Below are 16,208 nucleotides of genomic sequence, written 5' to 3'. Positions count from 1 at the left end.
GAGGAGTCCTTCAGATACCGAGTGTCATTTGATCTCCTGATCTACAAAACTGTGTGCCATGGCCCTCCACTGTCCAAGGGAAGCGGCAGGTAGGGGAACGGGCCCAGGCAGGTCCCAATGACACAGGCCAATGACATGAGCTGGTGGCCGGTACTGCCACCCCTTCCTCAACCCCAACTTCTGCTCTCATAGGGCACCCCCAGCATCCACTGATCAGAGAAAATGATCCAGCTTGGGTTGCTGAGGGCGCCCAGGCCTGCTGGCAGGTCCAGCAGTGGAGGCGGCAGGGTTACAGCCCCACGCAGGGTCAGCCCTGACGATGGGAGAGCAACTTGGGCTGTGCCAGTTATGCGGCCCTGGTACCCAGGAGGGGGACACCTCCACCAGGAGCCCACATGACCGCCTGGCCATGAGGGTGTCCTACTGCCACTGGGCCAATGGACAAGAAGACGGTCATCACGTCAAAGGAGGAGGCTGAGCCTGAAGATGCAGGGGAAGTAGGGTGGTTACAGCTGAGGAGGGTCCTCGAGGAGGGCGCCTGGAACACGGAGAGCCCCGGGGTGCCCCTGAGAACTGTCAAGACACGTGGTAAAAATGGCAGCCCGCAGCCACCCCATGGGGGCGGGACAAGCAGACTCAGAATTCTCAGAAAGGAAGGCTCAGGTCCCCCCACGAGGAGTGAATGGTGACCAGCTGAGGTCCTGGCTGGCGGTGGGGGGTGGGGGAGGGACAGGTGTGATGAAAAGTGGAAGAAGAGAGATTAAAAATAATGAATTACAAGCCCATGACCAGAAAGGACTGTTGCAATGACCCACATTCCTTCCCTGAAGAGCTCCACACTCGTGCACACAGGCGCGCGCACATGCACACATCACGCGCGCATACATCACACGCGTGTGCACACGCTCATATATGTGCTCCTGGGTTCACATTTTCATGGTAATGTCTGTTTTTAATACTCAAATTCACAGAATGTTTATATCTCGCAATGTAATTTTTTTAAATTTGAAGTTTATATAGGAAAATTATATAATTATTTTATGTAATTATATTAGAATGATACATCATAGCTTAATTATACTTATATAACTATATAAAGTATATGATTACATTTACACCCCAAAATCTCAATACAGATTTGTTTTTTAGTTTTTTCTTTTTTTCTTTTTCAGTTTTATTGGGTAAAGTCATTACAGTTTGACTGCACCTACAAATTATATTGCATGTAAATACGTATATACAATAAACTGCTCATTTTTTTTAGTTTACATATATGTATCAATCACTGTGTCTAAGAACAGATTAGAGTTTTAGCTTTTTAAACTTACATGGTTATCAGAGGAATAAAGCCAACCACAAAATAAGAATCAATAGAATGCGGTAATCCAATCATAAAGGACGGTCAGATGTGTTTACACATATTTGGGACACCACAGATTTTTTTTTTAACATTTTATTACTCTTGCTTTTTCTTTCACTCTTTTTTTGAACCATTTAAGAATAAATTGTGGGGGGCAGGGTACAGCTCGGTGGTAGAGTGTATGTTTAGCATGCATAAGGTTCTGGCTTCAATCCCCAGTACATCCATTAAATTTTTTTCTAATTTAAAAACAAATAAATACAGATAAATTGCAGGGAGGGACTGTGACACTTCAACTCTAAATAGTTCAAAATTTATCTCCTAGAAATAAGGACATTCTTCTGTGTTAGCCGTGCCATCGTGACATGCAAGAAAATTAACATGGCAATAATATTTTCTGGTATTTCACCCATTTTCAAATTTCCCCAATTATTATTATGCCGTTTACAGCTTTTCTGTTTATTTTCTTACTCCAAGGTCCAATCAGGGTCACAGATTCCGCTTGGTGACATTTGGCTCTCATGTGTCTCTACAATCTTTTCATCTAGAACAGTGTTCCATGACATGGACATTTTTGAGGAGCCGGGTCAGCTGTCTTGTAGGATGCTGTCCGTCATCTCCGCCAGTTCTGGGTCTGCTTCTAGTGACTGATTCTTCTCCAGATTGTAGGTCACATTCCTCTGCCTTGTTTTTTATCAAATGCTGGGTATTAGGGATGTTGTGTTGCTGGGTGAACTTCACTGCATTCCTTAAGGAGTGCTGGCATTCTTCTGACAGGCAGTTAATTGTGAATTACTCTGATACTTTTAAAGTTTGCTTTTAACCTTGACCTCCTTGAACTCTGATCTCTGTCTCCTCAATTCAGTGAGACCCCTGGGCTCTGAGTTCCCCCTCCTCACCTCAGTCCAGGAATTACGACCAGGCAGGCATCCGGGGCAAGGGTAGGACTGACCTCATGTGTCTCCCTTTTTCAAAGGCTCACAGACCTGCCCTGCCTCTGGGCTGTTGTCTAAAATAGTTGTTTCCTGCATTTTGCCCAGTTTTCTAGTTATTTCTGGTGGAAAGGTAACTCCAAACATAGAAATTCTTTCCCCACGAAACACTTAATTAGAAAGAAAAGCTACATTTTCAGTGCACAAACACGATAAACATCCTCTTAACTAAGGAATCAAAATAAATACCCCAAGAAATGGGACAGGTCAACGTGCTACGTCTCCTAAGATGCACAGAGAACACACAGCTTCCACCAAAAGTGCCCTACGCGAATCTCGTCGCTATGGAAACGTCAGACAAGCCCAGGCTGAGAGACAGTCTAGACAACTGGCCTATTTCCTTCCGCATCAATGTCACAAAGCGTAAAGGGAGACTGAAGAGCTGCTCCAGATTAAAGGGGACGACAGAGAAGTGACGAGACTGTAATGCATTCCTTTTGGCAAAAGGACATTACTGGGACAACTGGAAAAAATTTAATCAAGGCCTATAGATTAGATAATGCTATGGTATTGATGTTATTTCCTGGTAGTGACACTGGTGCTGAAATTATGTAAGAGACTGTTTCTGTTTTTAAGAAACAGACACTAAAGTATTTAGAGATGAAAGGGCATAATGTACACAACTTACTCTCAGAGACTTGGGGAAGACAGACCATTATCTAGATAGATGGATAGATAGACGGATAGATAGACAGACAGACAGATAGACAGACAGAGCTGTATCTAAATACCTAAGCAGTGCCTGTGTCGAGAAGGCAGAAAGGATAAAGCTAACATGGTAAATGTTACCATTTATGGGCATCGGGATAAATACAGGAACTCTGTTCTATCCTAGCAACTTTTCTCTAAGTCTGAAATTACATAAAATGTTAAAAGAAAAAGGTCCTCACCTTCCTCCTCGCGTAGCATCACTGTAAACGCACGCACGTTTTGAATTCAGCGTTAGAGGCTTCCTGGTGCTCAAACTGTCCACGATCCACACACGCTTTAAGATCACGCCGATGTCCTGTGGCGCGTCCCATTGTTCCTTGCGCACCCCTTCCTGGCACCATGTTTCGGACTCCCCTTGTGGTGCATTTAAACAACAGATGGGGAGGGAAACCTGGAGCTATTTTGCAAAGAGGTGAGGTAGAACGTCAGAGTCCTGCGTAGGTTTCAGTGTCAGCAAAGGAGACGTACTTAAATGTACGACGGCACTGAAACATTTTACTTGATGTGACCCTATTGTGCCGTCCACAGCCCACTGCTGGGCGGAGCCACGGGGCCCTCCTAGGTCAAAGAGGATGGGATGTTTGAATCATGAGTCTTAGCTCAGATCCCTCGGCCTCTGAAGCCTCCCACCTCATCTGTTTCACTAGTTCATCACTGTCTAATTCTCCCCCGAACTTGCCCAGTCTGCACTTACCTTGTTCACGGCACTGCATCACCTGCCCATCCTTCCACTCTCCAGTCCCTGGAGCAGAGGCCGTGTCCACCCTGTTCCCTGCTGCATCCCCAGGACCTGGCTTAGCACACAGTAGGCCCTCAATAAATCCTGACGAAATGAATGCTCAAGTTCCCGTCGTGTGGGGCTCCTCAGGGCCCCACCCACCCCCCCAAGGTAATGCCTAACCCGGGTAGCTAGTGAGGATAATTACGATTTATTGGATCAAATTTTACCTCCAAGAGTAGATATTCACTTAAAACGAAACCAGATAAAATCTGAGCTTCCCAAATACAAGATGCTGTTTTGCTCAAGCGGCCAGTGACACAGCCATGGAGAGAGAGACATGTGGGTGGATAACTCCCAGGGAGAACCACGAGGGTGGAGGGGTCCAGAGTGTGGCTGGGAAAGGCTCAAGCTGTCTGGGGAAGGAAGGAACAGCTCCTCTCCCTGCAGGGCCCATGACCCTCTGTCGGTGCTGAGCTGGCTCCTGTCTGGGAGAGGCTTAAACAAAGGGACCACAGAAGGTCACTTCCTTCTCTGAATGCTCAGATCCTGCAAATGCTGCTGAGGGCAGGCGGCCATGTAATGTCACAGTCCCCCAGAGACCGGCCACCAGGCAGGGACCTTGCCTGGACCAGAGACTCCACCCCCACCGCCCACCCGCAGCAGAAGCCCCGTGGGGAGGAGATGGCTGGATGGAGACTTTCCTGAGGGCATGCCACTCACACCACGGGGTCAATCGGGAAGAATGCAGACCGAACAACTTATGGAAGAGGAGGGCTAGCACATGCCGCCTCCACTCCAGGCCGACCTCCTCTCCCAGGGTCCTCGCTGCCCCTCCCGGCAGCTTTGACTTCTCCTGGCTACACCCCAGGCCCTCCATCATCGTGGCTTCCCTGGGAGTTATCCACACACTTGTCTCTCTCTCCATGACTGTGTCAGCGGCCATTTGGACAAACCAGACCTTTGGTGAACGTCCCCCGAATGGGAGGGACCAAGCAGAGACCCCTGGAAGGTCGGAGACCACTGCTGGCCTGAAAGCACTGACATCAGAGGGGACAATGCTTTATCCTCACCGGCATTAACAGACCATCCCAGCCGGTAAAACCACAGGTCAGGCCGGCTCGGGAACCCGGTGCTTCACAGCAGAGCTTCTCAGCCCCAGCACCGTGCACTTTCTGGGCTGGGGGCGTCTTTGCTGGGTAGAGGGGAGCGTGTCCTGTGTATTGTGGGATGCTTACCAGCAACTGAGGACCACACCCACTACGTGCCAGCAGCAGCTCCTCCCCAGTGCGACAACCCATGTGTGAGGGGTTGGGAAGAACCACTCTGGTCAGGATTTTAAGGGCGGGAGGGAGGAACTTGGTGAGGGGTCACTCTGAAAAGTGTGGGTTAATTAACTTGCCAGCAGCCACACAGGAACAGAGCTGGATTAAAACCCAGGCATTTCTCCAAAGCCCAGGTTCTTTCCAGCAACACTTTGTAATTTCTAGCATTTTATAATAGTATTGTTGCCTCACTCCCCAGGCTGGCCACACTTTCACAGTCACAGTTTTAACATTTCGCAGAGAAAAGCTGGATGCATCTGAAGCAGCCCATGACTTCAGCAGGGAGGGTTTACAGCAGGGCCAGCACGCAACCCCCAAGATTTGGCCCCATCAGGGGTCACCTTGGGGTCCTTTGCCCCAGGGTATAAGGAGGAGACCATCTTCCTGCAGCAGCCCTTTATCCAGCCCAGGCCACTGGCCGCTGGCACCGCCCGCTCTGGTTTGGAACCAGGCGAACGGGCAGGCTCGCCAGCTCTGGTCTTTATTATTACTCAGCCGCGGCTGTGGCTCTGCCACCCTCTTCTCCCGCCCATGAAACCATCGGCCACAACCCGCCCCCCCCCCATTCCCCACACAGGGTGAGAGCTGGCTCCTTCCTCGTCTGACTGGCAGCTCCCGGGCAGCAGGGCGGTGCTGGCATCACGCGGGCCCAGCACCAAGCACGGGGCTGGCACAACAATGATGAAAGAAAATCCAGCAGCCAGACGGAGGCGGCGTCCTTTACGGGGATAAACAACAGCGTGCCGTCTGGTGTCTGGTTGCTGAACCCCCGGAAAGCGCCAGCTCCCGCCGCCAGCCTGCGGGCAGGTCAACACCACAGCCAGGGTTTCAGTGGCTTTTATTTAATACCCAGAAATCCAAAGTAAACACCGCTTGAAGCAATTAAAACGACAGCACAATCCTGGCACACAAACTGGGGATATTGGGTTGCTTTAAAACAACACGGCTCTGCGTCACATCCACTTAGGACCTTTGGGCACAAGGGGCTCTGGGTTCAGGGCTTGTGTGAGACTGTGTGGTTGACCCCCAAACCAGTGTGTTGGTGGGGAGACTCAAAGAGACGCCACCCCTCCCTCCCTGAAGGATAAAAGGTAGGTATCTCGTGGCCCTGGCCCAAGGCTGTCACCCTGAGGACACAAACGGACAGTCCCTGTGGACAAGGGTCCCTCTTCTGGGGGAAAAACAGTTCACTGAAACTGGGGTCGGTGGAGGGGGAGGGTGGCAGAACTTTCCTCAGTTAAGGACGAAGGGGGAGGCATCAGCTCTCCAAGGAGCCCCCATTGAGGTCAAAACAAAGCTGTTCTGTTGCCCGTTACCCCAAGAAGACGCCCCAGCGTGCGGCAGTCCACAAAGGGGACATTCTGGGCCTGAAACTCGCATCTAGACAACTGCTGTCCCCACGCCAGCGGGGACGACGGGCGGACCCCAAGATGAGGGACTCCCCCACCACAGAGCTCACCCCCACTTCAGCCTCGCAACTGCTTCCCCGCCCCCTCCAAGGCATCCATCAGGCCTCGCTTTCAAATCTGATTCAGACCAGTGAAGGGAGGAAAATGACACTCGTCCGGCCCGAGAGGCCTTCACAGGGAAGCAGAAGGCTCACCTACTCCTCCCGAACCAACTTGAAAAAATGATACGGACGCTAGAGCACGGTCACTGCTGGCATGTGGCCTTCAGCAGCAGCATCACGAGACGGAAGTGCCACGTGTCTTACCACCCCTGTCACCCTCCCACTTACAGAGCGCTCGGAGTGGGCTCGCTGCCCAGGACTGAGCCCCAGCCCACCCCCACCCCAGAGTAACCACCTCCTCCCCTGCGTGGTGTGGAACAGGCCGGAGCTGCCCGCCCGGGCTGAAGACCCCAGGCTCCTTTCCAAACCCGACCTCACCGACCCCCCCAAGGCCCCCAGCAATCGGCAGCACCCCCGCCAAGCCCCCCTGTGAACAAGGCAGGAGGGTCGGGCTCCCGGCCCCGGGCACCGTGACTCCACGCGTGGAGCGAAGGCAGCACAGAGCGTTCCAGCCTTGGCTGTCTTGTCACCGTGCTTCTTTAATGTCACTGTATCCCGCTGAAGACACCATAATGCCATTTTAACTATCTCTTTCCCCTGCTGTGTAACCACTTCCATCAAGACGGCGATTCAGAACCCATCCCTGGCCCGGCAGCAGCCTGAGCCGAGACAGAATGTTAAACTGTTTTCTAAGTCTGGGCGTTGGTATTCAATTTAATATTAACAACTTACTCGACAGCTCTGATCTATAGCAGGAAGGCGAAAATCAGAGAGAAGAGAGGCCAATCTCTCCGGGACAGCGAATGCTGAGGTTACTCAGCGCAGGGCAGCGGCGGCGGTGGCGGTGGGGGCGGCGGTGGCGGTGGGGTTGGCACACCGCACACCCCATACATACACCCGGGGAGCTGGGCGGAGTTGGGGGTGACCCAGACGACGGGTCCTCGTTTCTCCCCTGAGCCAAGGGGGGCGAGGGGTGGACAGCACAGACATGAGGAACTGCATTTCCTCTGACGGGGAGCTGGAGGGGGCCAGCAGGGCTCCGGAAAGCCAGGTCGGGGGCGAGGAGTGAGATGAGCGCTTCCTGCCCCCTGTTTCGGCTGAGCTGTGTCCCTCCCAGCATCCACATGTTGAAGTCCCAGCCCCCAGGACTCCAGAACGTGACTGTATTTGGGGACAGGGTCTTTACAGAGGTAATTCAGGTAACATGAGGTCCCTGGGGTGGACCCTCATCCCATCTGCCTGGTGAGTTATAAGAAGAGACTAGAACACAGACACACACCAAGGGGAGACACGGGAAGATGCTGGGACGAGCCCAGGAGAGAGGCTCAGAAGGAACCAACTCTGCTGACACCCTGACCTCGAACTTCGAGCCTCCAGACTATGAGAGAATCAATGTCTGTGGTCTAAGCACCTGGTCTATGGCCCTTTGTTACGGCATCCTGACCAGACTAACACACTCTGCTTTTTAAAAGTTTTAAAGAATGCATCCATCCCCAAACAGGGCCTTGGAGATCAGAAACTTCCCACGGGAGCTGTCTCAAGCTATATTTCAGGCCCAGCTCCCTCTCAGCCGTGGCAAGAAATAAAAAATGCCTCAGAAACCCTTCCTCCCGCGGACTGTGGTGGCCGGGTCCTCTGGGCCCCAGATGTCTGCGCAAAAGCTGAGTGAGCACAGCACTGAGTGGCCGGGAAGGAGGGACGTGGGGGTGGAGGCTCCGCTCGAAGGTAAAGCTCCTGAGACTTTAGAGGGAAGTTTTTAAAACTGTAAAACACTTTTTACTAAAAAAGGCCTCGCTTCAGAGGAGAGCTCCACCCAGGAGGCTTCCCCGGAACAGACAGGCCGTCACCTGCCTGGCAGAGCTGACGGTGCCTTTCGGATCTCCTGTGACCACGGACCGCTGTCAGCTGGAAGGCAGGGCGCCCCCGCCCCGGGGCTGAGAGCTGGGGTTCCGGCTTTTTTTCTTTTTCATCTTTTGATCAAGGCGGACAAGAGGGACTCAGCACCCCCGTGGCACACAGTTGAAGCGAGGCCACAGACACGAGCACTGGTGTTTACAACATGCATTTCAAAGGGTCCCGCCCCTGCGGAATTACACAGAAAGGAGGTAAAGAGCAGCCACCAAAACCAGGGGGGTGGGGGCAGGGCACAGCCAGGGGCCGGGAGGGGAGGCCAGAGCCCTGCCCGGGAGACGCAACACTCGGACTGTCCCCGCTGCGGTCTCTGCTGCTCCCCACCGTCACTCCAGGTTCTTGTACTTGGTGAACAGGTTGTAAAGGACCCTCAGGGTGGATTTGAGGTCCAGGTTCACCACATCTGCAGAAGGAAAGAGAGAAACCGCGGCCGATGAGAGAGTGCACACCTGGGAGACGCGTGGACATAGCCATGTCCCCAGCAAAGCGCTTCTGTTTAAAGACATCCAGGACACTCTGGGTAGCACCATCCCCAGACACAGGCTGCTGGGAGAGCCCCCAGGCCGCCACCTGATGGGACAAGCACCTGGGATGGCAAGGATGCCTCTCTATCCCCTCTAGGATTTGCATCGGATGAGTCTGCATGGGGTGGGGTCTACGACAGCCAAGGACATTTACTGGGGACCAAACACCCACGGGACATTCTATGCCAGGACCCCTGGCTACAGCCAGGCCGGGCTCCTGGGGCATGGCAGGTGGGAGCTGCGGTTCTATCCCGCCAAGGTCAGGCACCTGATGTGGCCCGAGGCAGGGCACTTCCAGGACTGACAGCTTCCTCTGCTGTCCAGTAAGTCTGGGCCACCTTGTTTGGTGGGATGGGGACTGTCCTGGAAATCAGGCACCTGCTTCTTGTCCTCGCTTGCCCTATGACCTCAGATAAGGGGCTTGGGGAGGGCTGTTCATGGGTCGCAGGATGGAATTCCTGTCCCTGGATGGCTGTCAAACAGTGGCTGGCAAGCCTCCCAGGGTGTGTGTGTGTGGAGATAATGAAGACATCCCACCAGAATCCGTGAATCGCTATCGGGTGGTGATTCCCACAGTGGGATCCCTGGACCAGAAGCATTGGCGTCACCCAGAAACTGCCTACAAACGGGAGTTGAGGAGCCAAGTAGTCCTTGGGATTTAGATGCTCACGCAAGTTAGAGGTTCCTGGGACAGATGATTCAACACAGGTGCCAGGGAGGGACAGCAAGGGGCCCCTCGCCCCAGCTCTCCTGGCCTCCCCACTGCTGCTCAGACCTCACGGGGCATGACCGAGCCGCATCTCTGCTCACGGGCATCGCCTGGGCTTCAGGACATCGACCCAGTCGACCCGACAGTCATCTAACTGCGGTCAGCCTTTAATATCCTTTCAAGGCAGCAGCTCCAGCCTGAGCAATGGCACCTGGACAATTAAATCCTGAGGCCGTGCAGAAGAGGCCCCGTCCTCCAAGTCAAGTGGCTACTAAAGGACTGGCCTGGGTGATTCCGCCTGCACAGTCCTCTTGGTCCCCAAAACCCCGAGCATGGGGGACATGGGGAGTCGGGGCTGGCAGAGCCCGGCCTGCGAGCCACTCATGTGGGGCCTGACGGGAGAGACACGGCTGGCCTTCCAGCCCCTCTAAGACCTGGCTCAGGGCATTACCTTCGGGGCGAGCCTTGGGTTTCTTAAGTCCTCCATCCAGCATCAGCTCAAAGGCAAACGACACGTTATGCACCTGCCGAGGAAGCCAGAGTTAGCGCCAGGTCGGCAGCGGGTCTCAGGCCCACCCGCCGCCCACCGCTTTCCTTCTGAACGGACGAGATGGGAGCAAGTGTGGACAGAGTGAGCCTTTGGGATAACTACACCCACAAGGACAGGGACACCCGGGGAGGGCACAGGGTGGCCAGAGGGAGGGCGAGGGAGGCTGCTGAAGGCAACGCACATTCACCAGAAGGTCCGCACACCCTCACAGTGATCAGGGCGGCAGGGTGATGCAGGGGTGAAGGTACACTGGGCGCCCGAGGGCCTGCTCCACCCCAGACCCTGACAAGTGACCTCCTTTGACAGACGAGGAAACTGAGGCTCAGAGAGGACAAGCCCCCTCCCAAAGGTCCCCAGCCCTGTGCACTGTGCCCAGCATGGAGCAGCCACCTGCCCTCTGCCAGGAGGGCCTCAAACGAGCTGGCCCTGGCACTGGGCAGGCCCTGTGGACCCTGCTGGAATGGAAGTCAGGCTGATGGTGGCTGCAGCAGGGCGCAGGTCCTGGCCCTCAACCCGCCTGATGCCCCAGAAAGGTGGACACATCCACCCCCGCACGACTTCTGCCTGCCAGCACTCGGCCCACAGGGATGCTTGGAGCTTGCATTCTGCTAATGGCCACCAAGGAGGTTAGAAATAGAGCCTTCTCTGCTGCGTCTAAAGTCCACGTGAACCACAGAGTGCAGTGCAAGGGATCAACCAGATCACAGCCAGCCAGACGTCTGCTTCCAGCAAAGACCAGTGGGGGTGAGGTGAGGGTGGGGGAACAAGAAATACAATAAAATAAATCACAAACGTCAGAACTAGGAAGGACTTCAGGGCTCTTTGTAATCAAATACCAACTCTTTAAACAGTAACATTTTCATGATTTCAGTGCAAACGAATCAGAAACATAATAACACGTTTACCTGCGATAGGGTTTAATAATTAACCAGGAAAAGGACATTTGGGCAAATAACCCTCAGTTAGGCAAGCCCACACAGCTCAGGGTACCGCAGGGAAGCTTCCCGGCCATGGTGGCACCAGGAGAAGCAGAGGCCACCATCTGCCGGGCGTCGACAGGAGCCAGGCCCTGGCACCGGGGACGCGGCCCAGAGCGGGGGCAGGCCATGCACACCAGGGCTGGGCGGGCTGCAAGTGACCAGAGGCTCCAGGACCGGGTCCAAGGCCGAGGGGGTCAGCGGGAGGGGCCATTAGAGCCTCCCCCCCTGCAGGACTCAGAGCCAGCCTGGGGGGCGGGCTGCACCTGGCTGGACCTCAGAGGTGGGATGAGCCGAGGAAACGCCGGGGAGGGTCTGGAACCTCTCCCTTGACAGAGGCGGCCCCGGGCTGAACAGATGAGGACATCTGTGCTAGCGAGGTGCAGGGCTCCAAGACGGCCGGCACCCAGCTCCCCGCAGTCCGGGTGTGGAACCTGTGCCCTTCCTCCACACGCGTCCTGCCTCCTCGGCCACCAGCTGACCACCGTGCAGATCCGCTGATTCACGCACGCACGGCAAGCTCTGAGTCAACTGGAGCCAGGATGGCAAAGACGAAGAAATGGGGCAAGAGTCGGGTGAGCCCATCAGCCCAACGTGGGGACAGCCGTCCTCCCAGCGCCCGTCCCGAGCCCCTCCAGGCCTGCAGGACCCGCCCCAGCGCAGGTGTGCGGAGAGGCTAAGCTCCCGAGGCCCCGCCCCGCCCCGCCCGCAGCTGCTCAGCCCAATGTGTCGGGTTTTGAGCGAGATTTTCCTTCTGCTTTCTTGGTCCAACGAAACCGCCAGGCAGGAAATTGCTGCCAGCCTCCTCCTGTTCTCTCTCAGAGCCGTGCCCCACCCCCGGGGACCTCTGCCCTGGCAGAGCAGCACTGTGCCCGGAGCCTGGGCCCACGGACTGGGCACAAAGAACAGCAAGCAGCTCCAGACAAGGATGTGGGCCCACCTCCCTGACCGTGATCCCAGAGCGCGAGAACCCCCGGCAGGCCACACAATGAAACCTGGGAGTCGCCCTCGGGCAGGACCTGAAGCCCTTTCTCTCTGCAATGCAAAGGGTTTTCCAAAACCTGGCCAAGCGAGAGAGGAGTAGAGGGTTCCGAAAAGGGTGGGCTCTTCGGGCTCTGCCCCGGCTGACCGTGCGACCCTCCTGAGGTCCCATTTCCTCGCCGGGGAGAGGGAATCTGATGGGGAGGCAGAAGGGAAAGCCCCTGAAACTGTAAATTCCTTTCTGGTATTTGCTCCTAGGAACGACCCCCAAGTCTCCAGGACACATTCCACCCTCACAGAGAGGGACACTGTGGAATCTTCCAGAAGATGACTTATGGGCCCAAGGTACCCAGCAAAGTGGCAAATTGTTTAAAAACACAAGTCTGCAATGCGTCTTCAGTTTCGTTCACGGAGCCTTGGTCTCAGGCCGCTGATACAAAGATTCCCAGTGCCTCTCAGAGTCTCGGGCCCTGGGGCACTTCCCACCAGTCCCCTGCCCATGTCACCACTGCCCACGTTGCCACACCTGCACGAGATGTCTGGGAGCTTGGGCATGGGAGAAGCCTGGAGTGGGCTCGGGTCTAGGCCGTGGGGAAAGGCCATCACCTGCAAGGCGGTCAGGAGGCCCTGGAGGTCGATAACTACTTTGGCTCCCGAGGAACGTCCCAGCGACTGCCGCGATGCCATCGCTCCCTCTGAGCAGGACTGGGGAGAGTCCAGGGGCGGGGCTCGGGGCTAACAGGGTTAGATACGGACCCTCTAGAATTCCGGGATCCTCCGAGGAGAGCTCCAGCAGCCCTCGGAGCCACCATCGGCAGGTCCCCTCGAGAGGGTCCAGGGACTAGCACCAGGCTGGGTGCCGTCCCCTACAGCAGTATCCCCTTCCTGGAAAAGGCGGACTGAACAGGACCCAAGCCCCCCAGGCCAGCGCAGCGACTGGCAGAGACTCTCATCCCGTCTCAAAGGGAAGAAGGCTGGGGCCGGGTGGGGACCCCCCTGCCACTGCACAGAGCCTGTCCCAGAAGGAAACCCTGCTCCAAATGGCCTGGTTAAATTCACTCTTCTTGCCAGCCTTCTTACTCATTTGAAGAGAAAAGATCTTTCCAAAACAAAGCCCCAGCAGGCAGCCACGCGGGCCTGGGGATGTCTGTGCCCCTCGCCAAACTGTCCTCCTGTTTCCTGACCCACCGGATGGGCAGGGCCCCGAGCGCACCCGATGCTGCTCCCGCCCGTGCTCCCTCCGCGGGCTCACCATGGATGCTAATGTGCCAGGACCTCTCTAATCTGCTGATTCCATCGCGGCGGGCAAGGCAGCAGCGACCCTTGGCCACCAGCACACCGCCCGCGAGGTGTCAGAAGCGGGCAGACTGATAAACACTGGCCCGGCTTCCGACATTTCTCTGGCTGCCACCACCCGCTTGCACTGTCTGCCTCTCCGACTCGTGGGTCTAGCGCTTTGGGGAAATGAAATGACAGATGCTCCTGAGTTCAAGCAATATGGTCAGTTCACCAGCCAAGTTGCTAAAAGCGATGCACTAAACACCACAGGGACAGCTGGACCTGGGGAAGCCCCGGCAGGAGGCAAACCAAAGGACATCCCAAATGTAAAGGTCACGCCCTTTGACCGAAACAATCCTCTTTTAGGGATTGTCCTAGAAAACAATCCACAAGAATAGAAGAAAAATACACATATATGTATACACGTTCAGGATGTTCCCCTACTGATTTAACAGGGAAAAAACAGAAACAAATTGATCACCCAAAAGTGGGGAAGGAACGGGGGACAGTGGCATCAGAGCCACTCCACAGACTCTGTGCCCCACTGACGACGGCATTTAGGAAGCTCACGAAGCAGCAGGAGAACCAGACGTGACGTCCATGCGGTACGAACAGGGGAAGGACCCACAACCTCCCTGACATTTGAGCACAGTTACTAACAACGGCATCACCCCGAGGGAAGGACCCCAAAGAGAGTGGGCTCACCACACTCGGCTGCATCAGGCACTGCCCAGGGTTCCCTTCTTCCCTGAGGGTTGCGTCTTACGGCAATACCATTTCCGGGCAGTTTTTATTTTTTGAAGAACGCAGCTAGACCCCAGGAAGAGTGTCCGCACATACCTTCTGATCGAAGCTGTCCGGGGTCAGGTAGAAGTGGTGCAGGGGCACAAAGTAGTCTTCCAGAAGACCCATGAGCAGAACTAGGTACACGCCGTCTGCAAACTACAGAGAGACGCTTGGTGGCGTTCCCAGGCCGTGCACGGAGGCAGTGAATGCTGTCTCCAGTTAGAAGGAGGAAGATGTTTAAAAAAAAAAAAATCCACCCCTTGTTGAGGAAAGAAAGCAATCAGGTGAAGAACTTGGGCGCAAAGAGCGCGCTCGGGACTGGACATGATGCCGTGTGTGTCTGCGGCTGGAGGGCAGGACCGGACCCCTGACCTTGGGGATGGCGCTGGCTCCCACCTCTCCGGGTTGTTGCAAGGACCCGGCGAGAGGAGGGGCAGGGAGCCCTCAGCACACAGCGAGCACTTCATCAGGGTCAGCTGCTGGCATGGTTAATGCACAGCCTGCAGGGAGCCCTATGCTCTGGTTTGGGGTTTGCTGCCCTGTTCTCCCTTCTCACTTTCTCAGCTTCCTGAGCCCCTTCTTCGAGCAGTGTTCACGCTGTAGACTCTTCGTGGTGACAAAGAGCCTTTGTGAGCACCCAGCACGTAGTGTCCATCCTAACTGGGCCCTGATCTGCAGGCTGCAGTCTCGCCCCAGCCTCCCAGCCCCCCAACCTGCTACCTAGCCCAGCACCTCCCACGCACAGAGGGGGCCAAAAATCTAGAACAAAAGACTGCTCTTTGCCGGCCCCACCCCCTCCAGCCAATAAGCCAGCACAGGGAGCGATCATCCCTTTACAGATAAAGCAGTGGAGACCAAGGAGGGCCGAACAATCTGCCCAAGGGGAGGAGAGAACCAAGGTGCAGGAGGAGGGCCTGGCAGCACTCGAGGGAAGGTAGGACCCGCTCATCCTCACAGAGACAGACATGGTGTCCCTGAGGTCTCCTGCAGATCCAGGGCTTATGAGGACCCCAGACTCCAGATGGTCCAATCTGGTAGCCACTGGCCACAGGGACCTACCGAAATTTTTTTTTAAACTTTTTTTGAATGATGCGGACTTATTTTGGTAAAACATACATGACATGAAATTTAATCATTTTAACCATTTTGAGTCTGAGCATGAGTTTCAGTCATGCTAAGCACAGTCACACTGTTGTGCAACCAATCTCCAAAAGTCTTAAATTTAAATTTTAAAAAATGAATCAGAATAATTCTGGGGGGAGGGTATAGCTCAGTGGTAGAGCACATGCTTAGCATGCACGAGGTCCTGGGTTCAATCCCCAGTATCGCCATTAAATAAAGAAAAAAATAAACGAGCCTAATTACCTCCCCCCTCAAAAATAATTCAGCTCCTCAGTCACACAGGCCAGGTTTCAAGTGCTCAACAGCCACACGTGGCCAGTGGCTTATGTATCAGATGGTGCAGCAACAGAACATTTTCACCATGAAATGGTCAGCACTGAGCTAGGTTGTCACGCAGGACAACGGCACGGCTGGGAGGGGCTGGACACCCAGGAGGCCTTCAGCTTCCCGAGACCAGCGACTGCAGTGGGTAAAATGGGAACGTGCAGAAGGGAGGACTTTTTAAAAGTCAGCAGCAGCAGCAGCTCCCTCCACCATCCTAGCCAGGCTGCCGAGGCCCCCGGCATTAAGATGAAAAGTCAAAATCCTAAGCATCTCATCTCCCGAAGCATTGTCCTTTGGGAGGAGACGGGGAAACTAAGAAACACAGCCCAAGGCAGAGGGACACGATCATGATGTGCCAACGAGCAGGTCCTTCCCGGGCAGGTGTTCCAGGCCCAAGTTTAACGTGATCTGAGTGATGAATGACCCTCTG

At 54.9% G+C, this 16,208-nt stretch overlaps 1 protein-coding gene across 4 annotated transcripts in view; it reads right to left on the bottom strand.

Moving 5' to 3' along the window:
• Positions 1–8,662: 8,662 nt before the first annotated feature.
• The window catches only part of PARVB (parvin beta), a 93,295-nt gene continuing 85,749 nt past the window's right edge, over positions 8,663–16,208 (bottom strand). For 3 of the 4 annotated variants that reach the window (XM_074375670.1, XM_010960178.3, XM_074375672.1), the window contains exons 11-13: positions 14,387–14,488; positions 10,212–10,284; positions 8,663–8,930 (exon numbers count right to left, since the gene is read on the bottom strand). In XM_074375670.1, the coding sequence (XP_074231771.1) occupies positions 8,854–8,930; positions 10,212–10,284; positions 14,387–14,488 (252 nt within the window). In that variant the 3' untranslated portion in view covers positions 8,663–8,853. The remainder of the gene's footprint in view (positions 8,931–10,211; positions 10,285–14,386; positions 14,489–16,208) is intronic. The other variant, XM_074375671.1, reaches the window with a different exon arrangement.

Source organism: Camelus bactrianus, chromosome 12 (genome assembly GCF_048773025.1).
Source record: "Camelus bactrianus isolate YW-2024 breed Bactrian camel chromosome 12, ASM4877302v1, whole genome shotgun sequence".
Lineage (NCBI taxonomy): Eukaryota > Metazoa > Chordata > Mammalia > Artiodactyla > Camelidae > Camelus > Camelus bactrianus.
The sequence above is the reverse complement of the archived record's forward strand: the minus strand, read 5'-3'. Positions and strand labels throughout refer to the sequence as shown.